The sequence below is a fragment of the Rissa tridactyla genome, chromosome 5, assembly GCF_028500815.1.
Source record: "Rissa tridactyla isolate bRisTri1 chromosome 5, bRisTri1.patW.cur.20221130, whole genome shotgun sequence".
Taxonomy (NCBI): Eukaryota; Metazoa; Chordata; class Aves; order Charadriiformes; family Laridae; genus Rissa; species Rissa tridactyla.
In genome coordinates this window covers 8,745,105-8,765,384 of record NC_071470.1, presented here as the reverse complement: position 1 = coordinate 8,765,384, position 20,280 = coordinate 8,745,105, and the positions used below count along the sequence as shown (strand labels likewise).

At 41.3% G+C, this 20,280-nt stretch overlaps 2 protein-coding genes across 6 annotated transcripts in view; both read left to right on the top strand.

Annotated features, from left to right (window-relative positions):
• Nucleotides 1-6,382, top strand: part of SLC7A2 (solute carrier family 7 member 2) — a 62,093-nt gene extending 55,711 nt beyond the window's left edge. For all 5 annotated transcript variants that reach the window (XM_054203663.1, XM_054203664.1, XM_054203661.1 and 2 more), the window contains one exon: nt 557-6,382. In XM_054203663.1, the coding sequence (XP_054059638.1) occupies nt 557-744 (188 nt within the window). In that variant the 3' untranslated portion in view covers nt 745-6,382. The remainder of the gene's footprint in view (nt 1-556) is intronic.
• A 937-nt stretch (nt 6,383-7,319) lies between these two features.
• Nucleotides 7,320-20,280, top strand: part of PDGFRL (platelet derived growth factor receptor like) — a 25,397-nt gene continuing 12,436 nt past the window's right edge. Inside the window, exons 1-2 of the mRNA XM_054203665.1 lie at nt 7,320-8,718; nt 15,714-16,008. Coding sequence (XP_054059640.1) covers nt 8,664-8,718; nt 15,714-16,008 — 350 coding nt within the window. The 5' untranslated portion in view covers nt 7,320-8,663. The remainder of the gene's footprint in view (nt 8,719-15,713; nt 16,009-20,280) is intronic.

Genomic DNA, 20,280 nt, shown 5'->3' with positions numbered 1-20,280 from the left:
ATCTAGAACATTTTATTCTCTTCCTTTAAATACTTGAACAAAAGTCTGTGTTTTAATAAGTTGGCTGGTATTTCTGATCAAAACAAGAGCATGCCTCAGAAGGGGTATTCGTATGCAGGCAAAATTGTAAATATAGTTTTGAGGTGATAGAAAGAACCAAAGTTATAGGACTAATTCCAATAAGCCACAATTTTTATTTCCTAATAAGTATAGCTAAAATTTTGTGGAGACCTGTTTGTAACAGTTTTCTTCCCAGAACATCAGTCATTCTCCTATAAGATACGGAAAATCGTATTAATTCCATCTAGACATAAATTAGAGACAGTAGTTTCCATGACCTTTCAGAGCATTCAATCACGCAAAAATGATGCACTGTGATTTAGTGCCTGCACTTTCCTTGAAAACAGGGAAGACATAAAGCATGAGCTCTAATTCAGATACCTGAAGAAGAAACTTGTTTTGGAAAATATGTTGAGGCAGAGAGTAATAACTAACTACTTGTTGATGCAGTACTTGCCTGAAAACCCCATTAACTTTTCTTTTTTCCTTTTGGAAGGCTTCCTCATTTACTTTGCTTATGGCATCAGGCACAGTCTTGAAGGTCATCGTGGTGATGGAGATGACGACTCTTGTTCAGAAAACAGTGGGTTGCAAGAAAAGAACCCTGTGGAAGAAGTGGATGAACCTGAAAATGCAAATGAAAGTGATCAATTTCTTGCACATGAAAGGACAAGTGAATGTTAATCTATGCAAACATACAAGTCTTTTAAACCTTTAATTGACATTTTACTTGCGGACTGAAATTTCAAAAGCTTTCTGCCAACATTGTGCCTCTTGAAAGTGTTTACTACAAGGCCTGGCTGATATTTTGGACAAGCTGCTAATCCATGTTCATCATTTCAGAACTGACAGCATGGAGATTAATATTTAAATTAAAAAACAAACAAGAGAAGTACCCTTTGGTAAGCAAAAATTTGGATGCATTGTTTGAACCGTCATCCAAAATCAATGGCAATCACAAAATATGAAGAATTTTAGAACTGCCTGCAAGAAGTTATGAATATTTGACAATGCATTGTGAACACAAGTGCCTTTTATACCTTCTCTTTATCTCTGTTACGTGTTTTGGCCACAATTTAATAGCTCTCTTTTTTTACAGAAGTAACTCTTACGGGAGATAAACTGTAGACTGGCCTGGAAAGTATTTGCAAAACAAAGGGTAATCGTACAGATCTGATACTTTGCAAAAAGTAAAAGATCCTATATTTATATGAAAAGAAATAATTGCTTACCCTTACTAATCGGTAGTCAAGGAGAACTCAAAACAGTGAAGATTCTTCAAAGGCTTTTAGTCCCTTTAAATAGTAGTCAAGATTTCTACTTCCATGAATTCCTGTCCTTTCAGCGATACTGTGTGTATAAAATAATACTCCCCAAAGGAGTTATGCTGTTTTCTGCAAAAGCATTTGGGAAATTATCTGTTGGTCACAGTATTGACAGTGACATTCATATGTGATTTAGCAAGTATTGTGCTTTTGATTTCAGAAGGGCCAGGATTTTATCCCTGACTACATAATTTGGTACTTACATACAGCAGTCATCAAGTTGTTCTCCTTAGAACTTATTTATTCCTGCTATACTTTCTTCTCTATCATCTGCCAGAGCTGATATTTCTGAGATGAGTTGTTACACATTGCTTCTCCTCAGAAAAATTAATGCACAAAATTCCAGACACCTTTTTCAGATGGAAGGGGAGGTTAAAAAAACAGAGGCTCAGGCTTTGGAAAAAATCCTTGTCAAAACAGTTTTTCAGTGCTTCACTAAGCCTTAAACATATGTTATCACAGCAGTTTTCCGTGAGACAAGCCTACATCCACAAATCCATTCATGTGGGTAGGATGTCCAAATGCTAATTTATGTAAAGTACCAAACTGTTGCAGCAGTGCTGGGTGAACAAGTATTTTAAAGCTACTGAAAATGGAAGCTGTTCTTTCAACATAAAAAGTCGTGTTACCTGTCAAAGGCAACCAGATATTTTACCATTTTTTCTCAGCAAGTAGTAGGCTCAAAGTCCCATGAAGGACTCCACAATATGAAGTTATTTTGCAAGAATGTATTTATAAAAATAACTTCCTTAAAGTAAGAATCGTCTTGGACTTTGTCATGGAGAGTTCCTGGTACCAATCATTGGTATTAATAATATTGGTAATCTCTGTTGTTAGGTATAAAAACTTCAGATCCCATGAGAGCTATGTTGGTTGACAGTGAAAAGCACCTTACTTTTTATAATAGCTGGAATTTCACAAAAAAAGAAAAAAAAGGAAAAAAAGAAAAAAAAAGAAAAAAAGAAACTGGTTAAGCTGCTTCTGTCTCTCTCCTGTTCTTTTTCACAGCAATAGATTCATGCTTTTTAATGTTAAAACGACTCCTGTTGTTGTAGCAGAGTAGTGTGCCTAAACGTTAAAGGGCAGAAGCAGAAGCGCTTCTTGATGGAGAACCCTGCACTGGGCTGCTGTTCCGCCGTGGACTAGGTCTGAGGTTTTCAGCCTGATCCTTTCTTCCCAGGTTGAACTGGGAGGAGAGGACGCTGCCGTGCTGGCACCAGTGTACGATAGATGTATGCTGGTCTATCAGTGGCCTCTACTGGCTACGCAGCGTTAGGAGTAGCAGTCGGAAAATGTAAGAGGCGTGCAATAGGTAAAACACCTACCTCTTAGCTGAGCTTCCAGCATATACATCCTCTAACTGCAACTGCTGTTGTCCTAAGGACTGTTGTAGCGATTGGTGGTCCTTAAAAATGGACGGGATGCAGCGGATGAGGAGAAACTATAGGGTAAGTGGCAATGGGATACTGGTTTTTAATAAATTGCAATCCATCCAGAATTGATCATGTTATAGTTCCTTGTTTCCAAAATTCATCATCGTTTACAAGATGCCATTAAAGAAAGACTCAAATCTCATATTAGACTAATACAGGTAGATGATCTGCTAAGTAAATATTTGGTTGATAGGAACGGATAGGAATTCTCAGGGCAGTTCCTGGAGCTATTGATAATTTTCAATATGTCTATTCAGTGAATGAAAGTGCTGTCTGTGTCAGTTGGATCTGCTATTTAAATTGTACTTGCTCAACTAGGGCCCATTTTTATGCCAAAAATGACTAAAGAACTATACGTTCTTGTTTGAAATATTAGAAATTTAAGACTCTCCAGGCTCTCGAAAGGAATCCAATATAGTAATCCTTAGATATGTCAAAACAAAGGTTTTATTTTAAAGTAATCAAAAAATAGAGTAAATGAATGTATGTTCTGTTGGTTTTAATCCTACAAGTATTTGAAATAGAGAAGAAGCTGATGCTTTTCCTGAAGCACAGCTTCATTCAGTGGTTATGTTTCAGAGGACATTCTTAACCTGCCTTGCTGAGCACTCTTAAATCCTCAGCTGCCACAAATGCTGTTGCCGTGGGGGCAAGTCAGCAGTGCTCAGGCAAAGCTTTTGCTCTATTGAACACGGCTCTTTTAAAATTCCTTACACATCTGGGTGTGCGGGAGGCAGAGACTGACTTTTTTCCTATGGTTGCTGATGCCGCAGAGCAGGCGAGCCAGGCTCCCAAGATGCAAACTGCTGCTGTTCCATGATGTGCAAGGAAGATGCCGTTCCCTCCCAAGGCCATCATATAGAATGTATGTGTGCACACGCCTGTCTATGTTTGCGTCTGTCTGACGTTAGCCCATAGTGATTTTGATGTACTGATTAAAATAATTTCTATACTGCACTGGAATTTTCCTTTGAAGGGATACCGTCAATATAATAAACTTCTGACTAAAGCAAGTGCTAGCTAAAGCTTCTGGAGATACAGAAAATAAATTTTCCAGTTTATTTACCTAGTGGATGTGTCAGCACTTTGTGTATTGACAGTTTCCCCTTTCGTTGTATAAATATTTCTCCCCCCTTGCTAGAGAAATTAATTATATAAAAATAAAAGAATGTGCCTGTACCAATGTTGCTAAGGGAGATGGGAGCAGCTGCAGCACAGGAACTATCCACTTAACTAATGAGATATAAAATGAAATTAAAGGAAACTCATTGGGTATTCTCGGTTGCTTCAACTGTGTAAAGCTTATTTATATGTGTGTATAGTTAAAGTCGTTATTAGTCAGTGGCTGAGTAAGAGCTTGACAAGCCAGAAGTAAGATATTTATGCTAATTTTGATACGCATTTGTATATGCAATCTTGAAATTCCAGATGCTTTGGAGGAGCCGGCCGTGTGAAGGACAGCCACGCTAGTCCTGACACAGGAGCCGCGTATGAAACAAATAGTGATTTTGTTCTTGCGTTTGCTGTATGTCTGCATTTGCTGAGAGAGCAGCTGAAAGCACAAGTCCAGTGGAATTAAATTGTCGTTATTATTTTTTAACATAGTTATTGATAGTGTAAATTGTTCTGTGCAAATAATAATGGTATGTGTTAATACAAAATATCTATTACTGGAGATAGCTTATTGTTTTTTTTTCCTTTGTGGAAATAAATCCTCCAAAACATGTGTTTGCATTGGTACATTCTGGATGTGCCTTTACATAGAAGAATTAATTCTTATCTAGTTGGTTTTAAGAAAGTAAGCCAAAGCATATTTAAGGGAGAACAAATAAATCTTTTTGTTCTGAGGGATAAGAGATAAGATGATATTTCTGTACAATTCATGTTACCTAAAGTGATCTTCTTGTGGTATTCCAGTTCTAATTCTGCCATAGGAAATTTTATGAGGTATCTTAGATTTCATTGCCTGTTATCCTGGACAAAACTGTTCTGTTAATAATTGCACGCTTTTTCATGCACAACAAATGCTGGTTAGATTCCTGAAATCTGTCATATTATGTTTATGTCACCATGTGTTAAAGCCATTTATATTACCTGCTGTTAGAGAATTATCAGTAATAATTGTCGATACTAGTGATAAAGAGTTACTTATGTACTTACTTAGGTATTTAACTATGCCATCCAGAAACTTCAAATGATACAATGAATTTAGAGGCAAAACTTGGTAAAGCTGAAATATATATTCTGTATTTTATTAGATGGTAAGTGTACAAGTCTGGCCACCTTTCCCCTAAAATGTATGCAAAGATATATATATTTTTAAGAAATAAAAGCATACTGTTTTCCTGGAGGTTTTAAGAAGTGCTAATATCAGATGTGCCGTAAGCATCCTGAGATACTGAAAGCTGAACAACCCGGGTGAAATCTGTGACGGTGCAGGAAATCTGTGTGGGACTGTGCAATCGTTTTAATCCGGTGTGATGCCTTTGACATTGAGGTGCATTTTGTACAGTAGGAATTTAATTTGCATGATGGCTGGCATGTGTTACTTGATTACATAAAAAAGCACCTTTTAGTGCTCTTGGGCCCTAATTCTTCCTAGAATTGCCAGGAAGTTTGTACAAATTGCAGTATGCTCATTGAAAGCACTGGGGTTATTCAGTGTTAGGCAAATATGTATTTTACAGAAAGAGCAGGTGATGTTTCACATAGTGTAGGATCTTTGTATTTGTTTTTAATTTCCTGTGCCTTTAGTATTTCTTTCTGGTATGTGTTTTGAGGACCTCTGAATTTTTTAATAGTTGGACCTTTCCAAAGCTAAATATAACGCCTTTGCTATTTCCTGATCTGTTTTCCATTCGACTTTAGAAATCAAACTCCTTCACATTAGCTAAGTTGAAGGATTTCTGTGCGTAGACATGCATTACAAAGAACTGTGTAAATAGATCGTTATTTTTATTGTCAGTTGGACAAATTCTGTTGTCTTTGAATGTTTTCATTGAGCCTTGTGCCAGGTAAACTCCAGCTTCACCAAGTTTAGTTGGAGTCGGGAGAAAGGATAAAAGGATTTTAATGCTTAGGAGGGCTTTTTTCTTTTGTGTTACCAGAAAGTAAAGCACGAAATATGTGTTACATATCTTTAAAAACAGTTATGTGTGCATCATTTAAAAAAAACGTTAAGTGTTCATATTCATTTTAACTCTTTTTGTTCATATGTACATTGTAGTGATTATTTCTGTATTATAATGCTGCTGAGCATTTCAAATGTAGATAGAATGATTGTGATGCAACTTAAACTACAAATTTGTATTTCTTTGAAGTGTTCTACCAAAATGAAAAGTCTTGAATTTTTATGAATGTAAAAATGCTTATATTTAAGAATATGGTGCTTGTTTTTTTCACTTTTACAATAGAATTGTAATCGGCGATGTTTTTAGTTACCTTAGTTCCAAATTCTGATGGAAATTACATTGCTCTTCATTTACTGTAAAATGTGCTTTACGGGATAACAATTGTGCATTTGTTCCGTATTTTTTAAATAAAGCTGAATATCACTTGTATGTACTTCATGCAACAGCTCTAACTCTAACCACCACTGTAATTTTAGTAAACACTAAAATAATACTACGACTTAATAACCATTAGTGCGTCAGGTATCTAATGTCATGACATTATACAAATCATAACTGATTTAAAATGAATAACATGATAGCTCATAGGGGTTTTATGGGGGGGAAAAAGACCAACCATATTTTATGTTTAAATGTGTTACTTTTCCAGTGGTCTGGAGATGGGGATAGTAGCAGCCTTTGTTTTGTACTTGCTTCCAAGCACTCAAGAAGTCACTGAAATAGAGAATAACACCCTTTGATTTCGGCATTTTGTCTTACAGTGCCAAACCAGAAATGATGTTAGGTTCGGTTTCCGGAGTGAGTAGCCCTCAGCGTTCATGGTGCTCAACTTTCTGAAGCACCAAGCCTTGTCCTGGCAGCATCCAACCTCAGAGTTGGATGGATAAACTCACTGTTGTCCCCTTTTTGGAAAAAAAAAAAAAAAAAAAAAAGAAAATAACTTCCTCAGCTTTGAATACTACTGTGGGTATATGAAGAGACTAAAAGCATGAGGCAATGGACAACAATAGCCTTGACACTTCGCAGACTTAAGAGTAGCTATGACTTTGGTGTTTTTCCTGAGGTGTACTGCAACTCTGTTATATAATTCCTTAAAAAGTTTTCAAGTGATTAATAGTCACCTTATCATATATACAGATTACTAACACTGATCTTGAAAATCTTGGTTTTATGAAGCAATGGGAATATGGCCACTGATTTAAATAAGGACAAGAGTCATTCTGCAAGTATCACATTTAAAGCACTGATCTGAAAAGATGGGATGGTTTAAGCTGTCAGTTTACTTGTGGAGAATTGGGGTCATTATTTGTAGGTTCACATTAATTCTTCTGATGACTATAAACAGCAACACATAGATCCCTCCTCTATTTCTGAGCAGGCTTTTGTGAAACTCTTTGCTGTGGCAGGCTGTAATGGGTGCCATCGTTTGACTTAAAAATGTACTTTTGCTGTTTTAGGCCAACACAGATCTGTGCTTGATGTCCACCCGTAAAGCAACCTGTGGTATATAACCTGTACATCTATCCATAGGGTCACCTGTGATATGTCACCTGTGGTATACAACCTGTACGTCCATCCATAGGGTCAGCTGTGATGTGTCACCTGTGGTATATAACCTGCACATCCACCCATAGTGTTACTGTAAGCCGGTGATTAAGGACTCAATTTTGGAGTGTTAGAAAGCAGGCATTCTTTATTGCAGCGCTGGGTGTCCAGGGAATCACTTTGCCTAGTGTGTGCTCTGAGCTGCTCTACTACAAAGGTTATAAGTGATCAGAATGTACATATTCATTACATTTCCGAGAAATTATTAACATATTCATACTATCACCTAGAACTCATTAATACATATAAATGTCCTTGACACATGGCGATCCATGTCCATTGGTGGTCTTCCAGGGTCCTCTGGTGGTCATCAATAGTCTTCCTCACTGTGTCCGCTGATTGAACTCAGTCTTCGTGCATACTCAGTTTGTCTTTTGGCTTGGTTTGCAACTCTTGTTTTCACAAAACTAGCTTATTCTAGCATCTCTCCCTATCTACTCTACTCAAGGATGCAACGTCTCAAGGCTTCCTTTTGTCCAACTAAACCTAGCAGCTGTTTAACCCATCCGCTTACAAAGCACTTCAAACTTAGATACATTATTCCAGTAAGGAGGGAACCAGGAGGGAACCATATGTTCTTTTTAGCTTGGTATCAGTAAGGCCTGAGGGCCTTCCACCCCAGCTGCGTATGCATCTTTTTGTGCTGTTTGAGGCTACTGTATCACCAACTACTCTATCAGTAGGGTGACCCGCTCCCCTCTGTGGATCCAGCTACAGGCCCAAAGGGCAACCAAGAATTCACACGTGCACAAAGCCACTTCTGGCAAGGGGCGGCTGTCACTGAGGAGCTCATTCAAGTGATAAACCTCCACAGGTGTCCCTGAGGTGGAGGTCATTGGGGATGCAGCTCTGTTCCCGCCCTGCACACTGAGCCCGTCCCTGAGGGGCGACCCGCGCGGACACCCGCTGGGCCTGGCCCGCCTGTGGGGCGTCTCGGCCGGTTCCTCCTCCCTCAGGGAAGAAGGGCGTGTGGCGGCGGCTCCTGAGGCGGCACAGCCTCCCCCCGCCGGGGAGACCCAGGCAGGGAGCCCCGCCGCCGGCCGGCTCCTCCCCACACCGCCGCCCGCCGAGCCGCCCCGCCGCAGCCCGCCGCCCCGGCCGCTCCCGCCATGCGGCTCTGGGTGCTCCTCAGCCTGCTGCTGCTGCAGGAAACGCTGCCGCACGGTGAGCCGCCGCCCCCGCCGGGTTCCCCCGTTTTCCTGACCGCCGGGCCGCCTCCCCCCGCCCTCAGCGCGGCCGCCCCTGCCCCGCGAAGCCGCCCCCCGCCCCGCCACGACAGCCCCCGGGAGCCATCTCGGGGGGGGGCGGCCGGGCTGCCGTCCCGCCGGGCAGAGGCGGAGGGAAGGCGGGTTCCTCCGTCGGTCTGCGGCCAGCGAGGCGCCGAGGCTTTTCCACCGGAGACCGAAATCGTGGGTTTTTTGAGAAAGGCGTTTGCGGCGGCACCAAGTGCCCCTCGCCTGCCTCTGTCCTCAGGGGCGACGCTTAAATCCCTCCCGGCCGGAGGAGGGTCAGCGCTGGACGTGGTGCTCGAGTTTTTGGGTGTTTTTCTTCAAAAAACCGCGGTTGTTGGTTTGTGGAGAGGACCGAACTTTACTTGTAACTTGGTTTCAGGTTGTGATGGAGTCTTGGTGGGGGAAGAGGCGAGTTTTTGGCTGGGGAGGGACATTCATAACCAATCCTTCACTTACATAGACCTCAACTAGGTGATAGAGAGGCTGTTTCCCTCTTGGAAAAGGTGAATAAACTTACTAAAACTTCAGAAGAAACAAAATTCCTTTTGTTTTTCACCACAGCAGAGCTTGGGGAGCAAGGCCTGTGTAGCCCCTGAAGGGTTTGTGGAGAGAAGGGCACGAGCTCCGAGGGGCATGGTGAAGGGCACAGAGGCCGTTACCACACACCACCCAGGAGGTCATAAGGAAAAAATTCTTGCAAGAACGTAAAAAATCCTTCACCCTGAGAGCTGTTAAGCACTGAGAGAAGTTGTCGAGGGAGGCTGTAGAGTCTCCAGCCTTTGGAATAGTCAGAGATAGACCGGACGAAGCTCTGAGCAGCTGAACGGGGTGGGAAGGCACTTCAGAAGTCCTTTCCAGCCCGACTTTATGGCTACGTGCAAAGGAATTGCGCTCTGGACCAGTGTGGTGTGGGAGAGGATTTCTGCTGAAAGATCCAGTCTGTGGGTGTGCACTGCCACATCAAGAAAAGAGTTTTCTATTTGAGAAACAGATGGTAAAGACACAGAATGAGAAATAGTTGTAACTTGGGCAAAAGATTTCTCAGGCCTATGCTTTTCTTAGTTTTTCTGGTTTATACTGAGGTTTGTCTGGGTGCTTCGCACTGCATCATCCAGAAGTTTAGCTACGGGAAAAAGTAACCTGGCATATTTGTAACAGCTCCGTCTCGAAAGCTATAGGTACAAATGGTAATGTAGACATTGTGATTTCAAAACAGCCTTCCTAATTTAGCTTATTTTAGCTTATAAACAGTGAAATATGTCCCTCCAGATTGCCCATACGCGTGCTGATGTGTCAGCTTGTGTTGTCCATATGAGTGTGTGTTTGTATGATTAACTTTTCACTTGAAGTACCACAAATAGAGATGTGTCCAACCTGTTTTGTTACGTTAGTTGTGATCACAAAGACTCTTCCCTCTCATCTTAATCCCAGTGGTTAAGAATTATTCTTTATGATAACCTCACACTTGATTTATTATTTTTTTTCAAGGAAGAATTCATCATTAGTATTAACAAGAATTGAAAGGTCTCTAATGCTGCCAGGATGTGTATGTGGATATAGGTGATGTCTCAAGTAAAAACTATGCTTTTTAGCATTGTGTGACTAACACTCATTTGCGGGTTGTTGTGTGTGTAACATCGGCGAGAACAAGGGGTAGACGAACATTAAAGGATAGGATGAGACAAGTACTGTGAACCAGGAGCAAAAGTGACTGTGTGGTGTATTTATGTGACATATCGATGCCTAGTCTCGTACTTTGGCATTATCGGTTAGTAGGGACCCTGCATATAGTATTGCAGAGGAAATGGGTACAGTGCGTCTTAGAACTGACATAAGGAGCTGATCAGAGGTAGAAAGGAGTTTTCTCAGTTGATATCTTTCTACTGTCTTAATTATTACTTTTTTAATAAGAAGTGTTATTGCTGGATTAAAACAATGAGGGTTCTGCAAATAAATCTGGTGAGATGGTAAAGCATCCCAAACGTGGCATATTCATGTACTTGCATAAATGGGCTCCTTGAGTTTGTTCACTTCCCTTGCAGTTTGGGTAATGGGGGAATCTGTGTGGTGGGTTCTGTGTTCTTGGAGGGATTTGATTGTGTGTCCTCTTTATCTTTGGTGATAGACTATTGCACCAGTTAATTTAGTTATTGGGCATACAGGTGCTTGATTCAGCGATGAGAGAAGGCAGGATCGTGAGGTGCAGACGTGGTGGTGTCAGTAGATACCTGGACAGACTGATAGGGAGTGTTGGGGAGGAGTGTGGTCACAGCTTGCTTGGAAACTCACTTCTCGGTGAGGTGTAGCAGAGAGGCAAAACTTGGTTTTCTGTGTAGGTAGGTAGAAGCTCCTCTGATGGTGTTTTCCCAAAATGCCCCTCCTGTCACCTGCAGGGAAAAACAAGGTCAGACAGACAAGAGTCTCACTGTGTGAGTGTGGTATAGGAGGGAAGTGTTCAAACTCGCTGGGAGCTACAGAAACGTGGAACAGAGGGAACTTGTGCAGAGAGGAAAAACTTCATCTAGAGAAAATCAAAACCAGACTTCTGGCACTAAAATTGAAAAGCTTTCATAGGGGAGCCTTTGAGAGTTTCTTAAAGGCAGAGTGTCACATGTGGACGAGCATGCAGTTTGGGATGGTGCATTTCCTTGGGGTGAGGTTGTAAGATCTGCGTGCCTTCGAACAAGTGTCAGGATTGAGGTTTGCAGAATGTAGTGGAAATGGCAAAGAGTAGTTTGAACAAATAGCCCTATTTCAATAGGGTTGTGGGGGCGGGGAGAAAAGTCTGTCTGGACCAAAGCTTGTGGGTTTCTACAGTGTTGTAGTTTAACCCCAGCTGGTAACTATGACCGTATGGCCGCTAGCTCACTCCCCCCATGGCGGGATGTGGGAGAGAATCAGAAGAGTAAGAGTGAGAGAACTCATGGTTTGAGATAAAGACTGTTTAATAAGTAAACAAAAAGACATGCAAGCAAAGCAAAACAAGGAATTCATTCACTACTTTCCATTGGCAGGCAGGTGTTTGGCTGTCTTCAGGAAAGCAGTAATGGTTACTTGGGAAGACAAACGCCATCACTCTAAATGTCCTCCCTTCTCTTCTTTCCCCCATCTTTCTACATTGAGCATGATGCCATGTGGCATGGAATATCCCTTTGGTGAGTTGGGGTCAGCTGTTCCAGCTGTGTTTCCTCCTAGCTTCTTGTGCCCCCCCCATCCCACTTGCTGGTTGGGCGGTGTGAGGAGCAGAAAGGGCCTTGACTGCTCAGCAACAACCAAAACCATTAGTGCGCTACCAACAGTGTTCCCATCCCAAAGCCAAAACATAGCACTATACCGACTGCTAGCGAGAAAGTCATCTCCATCCTAGCTGAAGCCATGACATACAGACAAATCTGGAAGGTACAACAGGGTACTGGAATGGCTGGTTTGAAATGGGAATGCTTATCTGTCGTGCCAGCAGGGCCTTCTATCACTAGGGCACAAATTACACAGGAAAGATGGAATAGCTCAACCCAAGGGAGAAGTGGCAATATGTGTTGAAGGAAGCTTTAATATTAAATCTGATTCCTGGTGGATTTTGTCAGTAATAAGTCAGCTGGACTGAAATACCAGCCCCGTGGAGAACAAACAACCTGGTTGGTGACCACCCAAGGTGATGGAGGAAACAACCACTCTGTTAAGGAAAATCAGAGGCGCAGCAAGGACTGGATAGAAAAGCAAAAGGAAAAATTACTTACTCTTGTGTAGGTTGGGTCACACACATCGGGGTGTGACACTGAATGCAATTGCTAGATGCCACAAATGATGACTTCTTAGAGCGGCTACTTGGAGAACCTCTGAGAAAAGCAGCAGTTCTTGACTTGATCCCGAGCAGTACTCAGGTAATTGGATTCAGATGTGGCTTTAGAACAGCCAGACTGTAGTTTTAATATTCTTGCAGGAATAATAAAAGCCAAAGAAATGACTGATGTGTTTGATTACAGAAGGGGGAATTAAGTAAGATGAGGAGGCTCATTAACTCACATGTGGGTTAAATATAAAAACCAGAATAAGGCAGACAAAAAGAGTTTGAGAAACAGCTTGCAAAAGGGATAAAACTATTGATAACTCCTTTTCTTCTTCTGATGTGCTAGAGCAGGGCAGGGAAGGATGACCACAAAGTTGGTAAGGCTGATAGGAATGGGGAATAAGAAAGTAAAACTTAAATTAAAAACTTAGTTATTTATGTGCACCCGTGTTTACTATGGAGATGCTTAGGGTGGTTTTAATTGAAAATGATGACATGATAAACATATCAGAAACTTTGAGTGCAGTATCCTAATGAGCGCTGTAATAGCAGGCTCCGAGAAGGACTCTTTCTCTATGGGGAGAATCATTAGAGGACATGTCTCATTAATATGCCAAAATAATTTCTTTTGAGAAAATCAACAACACGAACAGTGTTTAAGTGCCATGATTTGATGGTATACAACTGAGACTTAAAAGACATTTGAATCTGAAATCGCTGAAGTCTTAACTTGGATGCATAAACTGTCACATAACTAATCCTTTACAGGAAAATGGAAGCATGCCAGGATTTTAAGATTTTTGAGGGAGGCACAGCCATTTATTCACTTAAAACAAAAACTAGGAGATGACTAATATTTATGTATAATTTGTGTAGTTTTGAAAATTGACCAGGCAAATTAATGAATGAAAGATCTACCAAGAAGAATGAAACGATGGCAGCTGTGTTTCACAGATCCCTTGAGCTAAAAGTTCTTGGAAACTAGGATGTTAGTATCAAAGGAGCAGAGATGGTTGCCCTGTTCCTTGGTTGACATCTGACACTGGGTGGTGTCAGTGGGAAGACATTGGCTAGGTGGATGTTTGGCCTGACCCACTGTAACCTTCCTAATGTAACGCAGGGAAAAAGTGCTCCCACACCAGCTGTTTGTCCCTGTAATATATGCACTGTGTCACTCTCTAGGGTCATGTGCTCTGGGTAACTAGAAAAATCCTACTTCATGGTCTTCCATGGGAGGCAGCAACCACTTCTCTGAAATTCTCCGTTGTTATCATCATTCCCTCGAGTTTGTCAATTTTGCATGGCCAGTGGCATCACAGAGACAAAGAAAAATTGGAAGAAGCATAGATATTTGTTTCACTGTCCCTTCCAGAAATTATTTATCTTAAAATATCTTAAATCTTACTCTTTATCTTAAAATGTTGTGATTTTTGGAAGGCGTTTCCATTTGATCCCTTCAGTTTGTGGCTTATTTTAAGGTAGTGAGGCATCTTTGCAATCAACTTCTTGAATGCTCATAACTTAAAACTGGGAAAAATGTTTGTCTGTGTGGCAGGGAAGGGATGTACCTTAGTAACTGGACGTGTGCCTCAGAAAAATTTCTCTTACTACATAAGACTCCAAAAGAGTTCAAAATGCAGTGGTCAAACTAAGACGACTACAGCGTTGCTGTCTTCCAGTTTATTTTCCAGTTGGTGTGAGACCAAAAGGCAAATGTTTGTACACAGGCAGACTTACTCTGCTTGCTGAGATGACTGAGTCACAGAATGGCTGAGGTTGGAAGAGACCTCTTGGGATCATCCAGTCCAACCCCATGCCCGAGCAGGTTGCCTAGGACCACGTCCAGTCAGGTTTTGAATATCTCCATGGATGAATACTCCACAACCTTTCTGGGCAACCTGTGCCAGTGCTTGACCACCCTCACAGTAAAAAGTGCTTTCTTATGTTCAGATTGAATTTGGTTTTTTTTTTTAAATTTATGCTCAAAAGGCTCTGTGCCATTTAAGAGACATGGTGTACTTCAGCCTGGACTTAGAAGTGGAAGGCTGAAGCAATGCAAGGTGTCCAGCCGGGGTATGAGGAACATCACGGGAGCCTGGAAGTGCTGCTATTCATACTGCAGCCAGTACCAGTTTTAATTCATGCCAACTCAGTATATAGCAGGACTACAGGACTACTTTTAATGTCAGAGGGAGCTCTTTGATTGATTTCTACAATAAAATACCTGAGGAAAAGGAAAAGCCATGTTCAATGTGAATTAGCTGTCAGGCACAGTTAGTGGAGGTTTTTGTGTCTGGGACAGTGGTTTTAGGCTCATCTCACAAAAGGTCTGTGCTTCCTGCTGTCAGTTTAAGTGGGAATATGGATTTTCTTAATTTTTTTTTTTTTATTTGAGACACCTCGCTTTTCCTTTCCATTTCCTTTGCTTTTTTTTAAAGGCAGCTGGGCATCCCTGTTGTCTCTAGCGGGTAATGAAATCTCTTACCGTTTGCCTCTAAATAAGGTTATGTTTTCATCTGGACTGTCAAAATAAATGGCTGTTACTGAGAAGTGATTAATTAAATACTACCTTCAAGTGACTTTAGCGGCATTTGCATTTTCACAGTACTTACTCTAAAAGAAGAAAAGTGCATCACTGTCAGTATTTTATAAATCATCAAGTTCCACACTTGGCAGTTTTTCTTCATGTGTCTCTCATGGTAACACGGTGTTTGAAAAGGTTATGCGGAGTCGGTGGGCGTGTGACAGCCTTACGAAGAGGGTGAACTTGTGTAGCATCGCATAATAAATGGCAATAACATGAGGTAGGAATGACAAAAGTAACTGAGGACAGAAATGCTGTATTTCTTTCCCTTCCCGTTTGTACAGTTCTCATACCTTACATATTTGCCCATTTATGTGAACTGTAAGTATAGATTTTCCACATGTTGTTTTTTTTCTTTTATCCCCAGGAAAATGGGTCATGCCAGAGACTTCAGAAATGCAGGAAAATTAACTCTTACTCATTTTTATGAATCCTTTGTAGGATGAACAAAACTTCAGTAATTCTCAGTGATAATAAGAAAGATTTTTTTTTTGTAAAAAGACTATATAACCTTTTTCTAATCAGTAACATTGCCTTCTTTTCTTTATTTTACTAGTTATTGGACAGCCTACAAAGACTAAGCATCCAAAAGAACCTGGGGAAAACAAAATTAGGCCTGTTAACAAAAAAGCAAAACCCAAAACACCCAAAATGAAGGAGAGAGAATCTGCTGACCCCTCTTTGAAGTCCCAGTCCATACTGACACAGGTGATGGATAAAGGTCGTTTCCAGAAACTAGCTGCCACTTTAAGCCTGTCTGCAGGACAAAGCGTAGAACTGCGGTGTAAGGGGAGTAATGTTACTTGGAACTATCCTTCATACTTGGACACCTTTAAAGACTCCAGACTCAGGTAAGCTATTTTTTGGGTTTTGGGGTTTTTTTTTCCTACCACTTTTAACAGCATTGTGTTTGTTTGTTTGTTTACATTTTTACAATTAAGATGTTCCACTTAGTGGTTTCTAATGTCAACAAAAAAGGATGAGTGTCTTTTAGTCATCACCATTTACTGCCCTGTGATTTGCACTGTGGAATAGTCGTGTAGCATGTGAACTGGATTTCCTTCAGATGAATCTAAAATAGAAGATATGATCCAGTGGGACTGCAGTGTGCTCCAGCCACTAACAGGGAACCACATTTTGAGAGTTTTATTTCAGACTAGCTCTAATGTGTGAGTGTGGATGTCAGGTACTCACTACCAGCTCAGTTGCCCTACAGAGACCTGCTCGCAGTGGGCTGTACTGGTTGCTAATGAATCTACCACCTGAGATACTAATTTCCTGAAAAGGCTCAGACCCCCATCTCTCAACAAGCAAAAACATGCCAACCACCATGCTAAGGACTGAGTAAGGGTAGTCTTTACTTTTTCAGTCAAAACTACCTTTGTGTGCAAAAGGGAATTGTAAGGTTTGTGGTGTGGCAGAGTTTAATGCTGACGATAGTCACCTTGGGTTTAGGAAGACTTTTTCTTTCATCTAGTGACATCTTAGTGGAGACCACATAAATAGTTGTTAGAGCAGGAAGAGGAACTGTGGACTCTCTCCCTTTCTCTGCCCCACCACGTGAATGTCCTGTTACTCTAAACGTCTTCTCCCAAGCCTCATAATATTTGTTTGCCTTCACAGTTTTTGAGGATAGTACACATAGTTAAATGTAGATTAAATGTAGTAATTTAGTTCTGTATTTGGAAGAGGAGGGGCATGTAAGGAGCTTAAGGGTGTCTTCCACAGGCATTTTTTTGCCTTGAGTAGTGTTTGTTTTCACGGGCTGTTTTGTGAAGATTTTTGTATCTATAAAAGACAAGTAGTGAGGAGACTCTGGAGCACTGTGAATGACACCCTAAGAAAGATCTGTAAGGAGCTTTTGTTGGATTATTAGGTGAGAGAGGCACAGAGGTATGAGCAAAGTATCAACTCCTATTGTCCTTTTGTTCCTAGATTAAGTACGAGTGTGTATACTTTTTGCAAATAACTGAGGGTATCTGAATCTCCATGATCCATTTCACTCACGTCGTGATTTGCAGGTATGATGCTACCTTAAAGTCACTCCCAGTTAATTAATTTTTCAGATATATTCTTTTTCTTTCCACTTCTCTTTTCAAAGAGAAGTGTTGAAGATTGGCAATGTACACTATGATTTCTAGCATATCCTTCTGAAATTTGTGAGCCCCAGTTCTTCTCTGAGTGTTTATTTGTGTTTTCCCTGATGGCTGAGGAGTTCAAGAACCACACTGGCTGAATAAACCCCTGTAGCTAGTGCAAGGCTTCTGTCATAGAATCATAGAATTGCTGAGGTTGGAAGGGACCTTTAAGATCATCAAGTCCAACCTTTAACCTACCCTGACAAAAGCCACTTCTAAACCATGTCCCTAAGTGCCCCATCTACCCTTTTTTTAAACACCTCCAGGGATGGTGAATCCACCACCTCCCTGGGCAGCCTATTCCAATGTTTAATAACCCTTTCAGTGAAAAAATGTTTCCTAATATCCAATCTAAACCTCCCCTGACATAACTTGAACCTGTTTCCTCTCGTCCTATCACTTGTCACCAGGGAGAAGAGGTCAGCCCCCATCTCTCTACAACCTCCTTTCAGGTAGTTGTAGAGGGTGATAAGGTCTCCCCTCAGCCTCCTCTTCTCCAGGCTAAACAACCCCAGCTCCCTCAGTCGTTCTTCATAAGGTTTGTCCTCCAGACCCCTCACCAGCTTTGTAGCCCTTCTCTGGACACGCTCCAACACCTCAATGTCCCTCTTGTAGCGAGGGGCCCAAAACTGAACGCAGTACTCGAGGTGGGGCCTCACCAGTGCCGAGTACAGGGGGATGATCACTTCCCTAGTCCGGCTCACCACACTATTCCTGATACAGGCTAGGATGCTGTTGGCCTTCTTGGCCGCCTGGACACACTGCTGGCTCGTATTCAGCCGGCTGTCCACCAACACCCCCAGGTCCTTTTCTGCCGGGCTGCTTTCGAGCCACTCTGCCCCAATCCTGTAGCGCTGCATGGGGTTGTTGTGACCCAAGTGCAGGACCTGGCACCTGGCCTTGTTGAACCTGATACCATTGGTCTCAGCCCATCGATCCAGCCTGTCCAGATCCCTCTGCAGAGCCAACCTACCCTCAAGCAGATCAACACGCCCGCCCAGCTTAGTGTCATCTGCGAACTTACTGAGGGTGCATTCGATCCCTTCATCCAGATCATTGATAAAGATATTAAAGAGAACCGGCCCCAGCACCGAGCCCTGGGGGACACCACTTGTGACCGGACACCAACTGGATTTAACTCCATTTACCACCACTCTCTGGGCACTGTCACAGTAAGCTACAGCAGCAAGCCTATTTCTGCTGAGGGCTTATCACAGCAATATCTCTCAAAAGATCTTGTGGATGATTTAAACAGCTATTGCTTTTTCCTTTGCAAGAAATAATGTTTTATCTGGATTTATTCCAGTAGGTGGCGTTTATCAGCTGCAGTACAGACCTGGCCTTCCAGCAAACTAAAGCTGAGTGTGCAAAATAGTATCAGTACAGAGAGTGTGTGTGCTGGTGGTTGTCGTTTTCAAGTGTATCTTATGTTTTATGCATTTGCAAATATGTTGCTGGCATGATTTGGTCCTGTAGACCTCCAGGTCATGTTATCTGAGTATTAGCATCTGGCATTGAAGAAGGCAAGGGAAGTATTCAGTTTTTGGAGGGGAGTCTGAATGCTTCTTAATTATCGGCTGTCTATCCCTGTCTTGCAAAATTAAGTACTTTTCTAGTGATGCACATGGGACAAAATACAAGGATCTAAGGTACTTTGGGGGGAAAAAAAATAAGCATTTTCTAATTGGGTGGTTTGGCATTTTGCAGTTTGAAGTAGTCTGGGATTCTGTTGCCTCAGCAATTTACCTTTCTGTTCTCAGTCAAGTTCACAGTATTTGTAATATTTTAACCATATAAGAAAGGTTAATAATATCACACAAAATAAATGCTATAAAACATTTTGGCTAGGTGGATATAACATGCCTAAGTATGTATTTTCTTTTAGAAGTATGTTAGGCTTATGTTTAAGGGACTATATTGAAATATGATGGTCTTTGCTTTCAAAAAATTATTTTGAAGTAAGTTATTGAAGCAGTAAGGCTGAGTTAGACTGAATCAACACTTTCAAATGTAAGCAGAACGTTCTATAATTAACTAGAGAAATTGAAAACATAGGTTAGTAGCGCACTTCAGAGTCACCGAATAGTAATAATTTATGGCGACATTGACCACAGAATCTTGTGCAGTTATATTTTCATCATATTTTTAGCATAACTTTACTAATTATCTCAAGATCTTTGCTGTAGTGCTAATAGGTGCATATGAAGCAAAGTCTGCCTTATAACACGTGAAATATGAAATTTGTATTTTGTGGTTTTAGAAAGCTTTGATTGAATTTAACTGGAAATATAAAGATAGCATGTTATTCATTTAGCTTAGTTGGTAGTGTTTGTAAGTAAACTGTCAGCAGAAAAGATTTTTAACAATGTTATCATCTTTCAAAAGGAGCTTAGATCTTCCTCTCAGCATACAAAAGACCATGCACTAACTACAATAGGCAAACTTTTAAATTTTACAAATATATTACACTAATTATTTTAAAACAAAATGCTGAATATAGGGCAAAGGGGGGAAAAATCAGAAAAATAATTAGCAAATAACCTATGGCAAAAATTGTTTAATCGTCTAGATAGGTATATGTCCAGTATCCTCTAACATTTTTTTGAGCACTTAAAAAGCAAGTATAAGGTAATTTCATTACCAATTAGTGAGGTGTGGAGTGAAACCCGAGCTAATTAACTGGACTGGGCTTTTTTACCTTGGATTTTTGTGCTGGTCTGGCTGGAGTTGCAGCACCGGTGCAAACCGGAGTTGGTGGCAGCAGCGGGGGGAAGTGGCTGGTGTCTGAGGAGGTAATGGAAAGTGAGGAAGGTGCCAAGTGAAGAAGGAGCGGGTTGCCAGGCTGGGGGATAAGTGAGGAGGAGGCACAATGGCGATGAGGCCCAGGCAATTGCTGGGGACTGATGACTGCCGTTCTTTTGTTCATTTGTACATCCCTACAGCTCAGGCATCCAGTTCCTGTTTTTTCCTTAAATAATAGGAGGG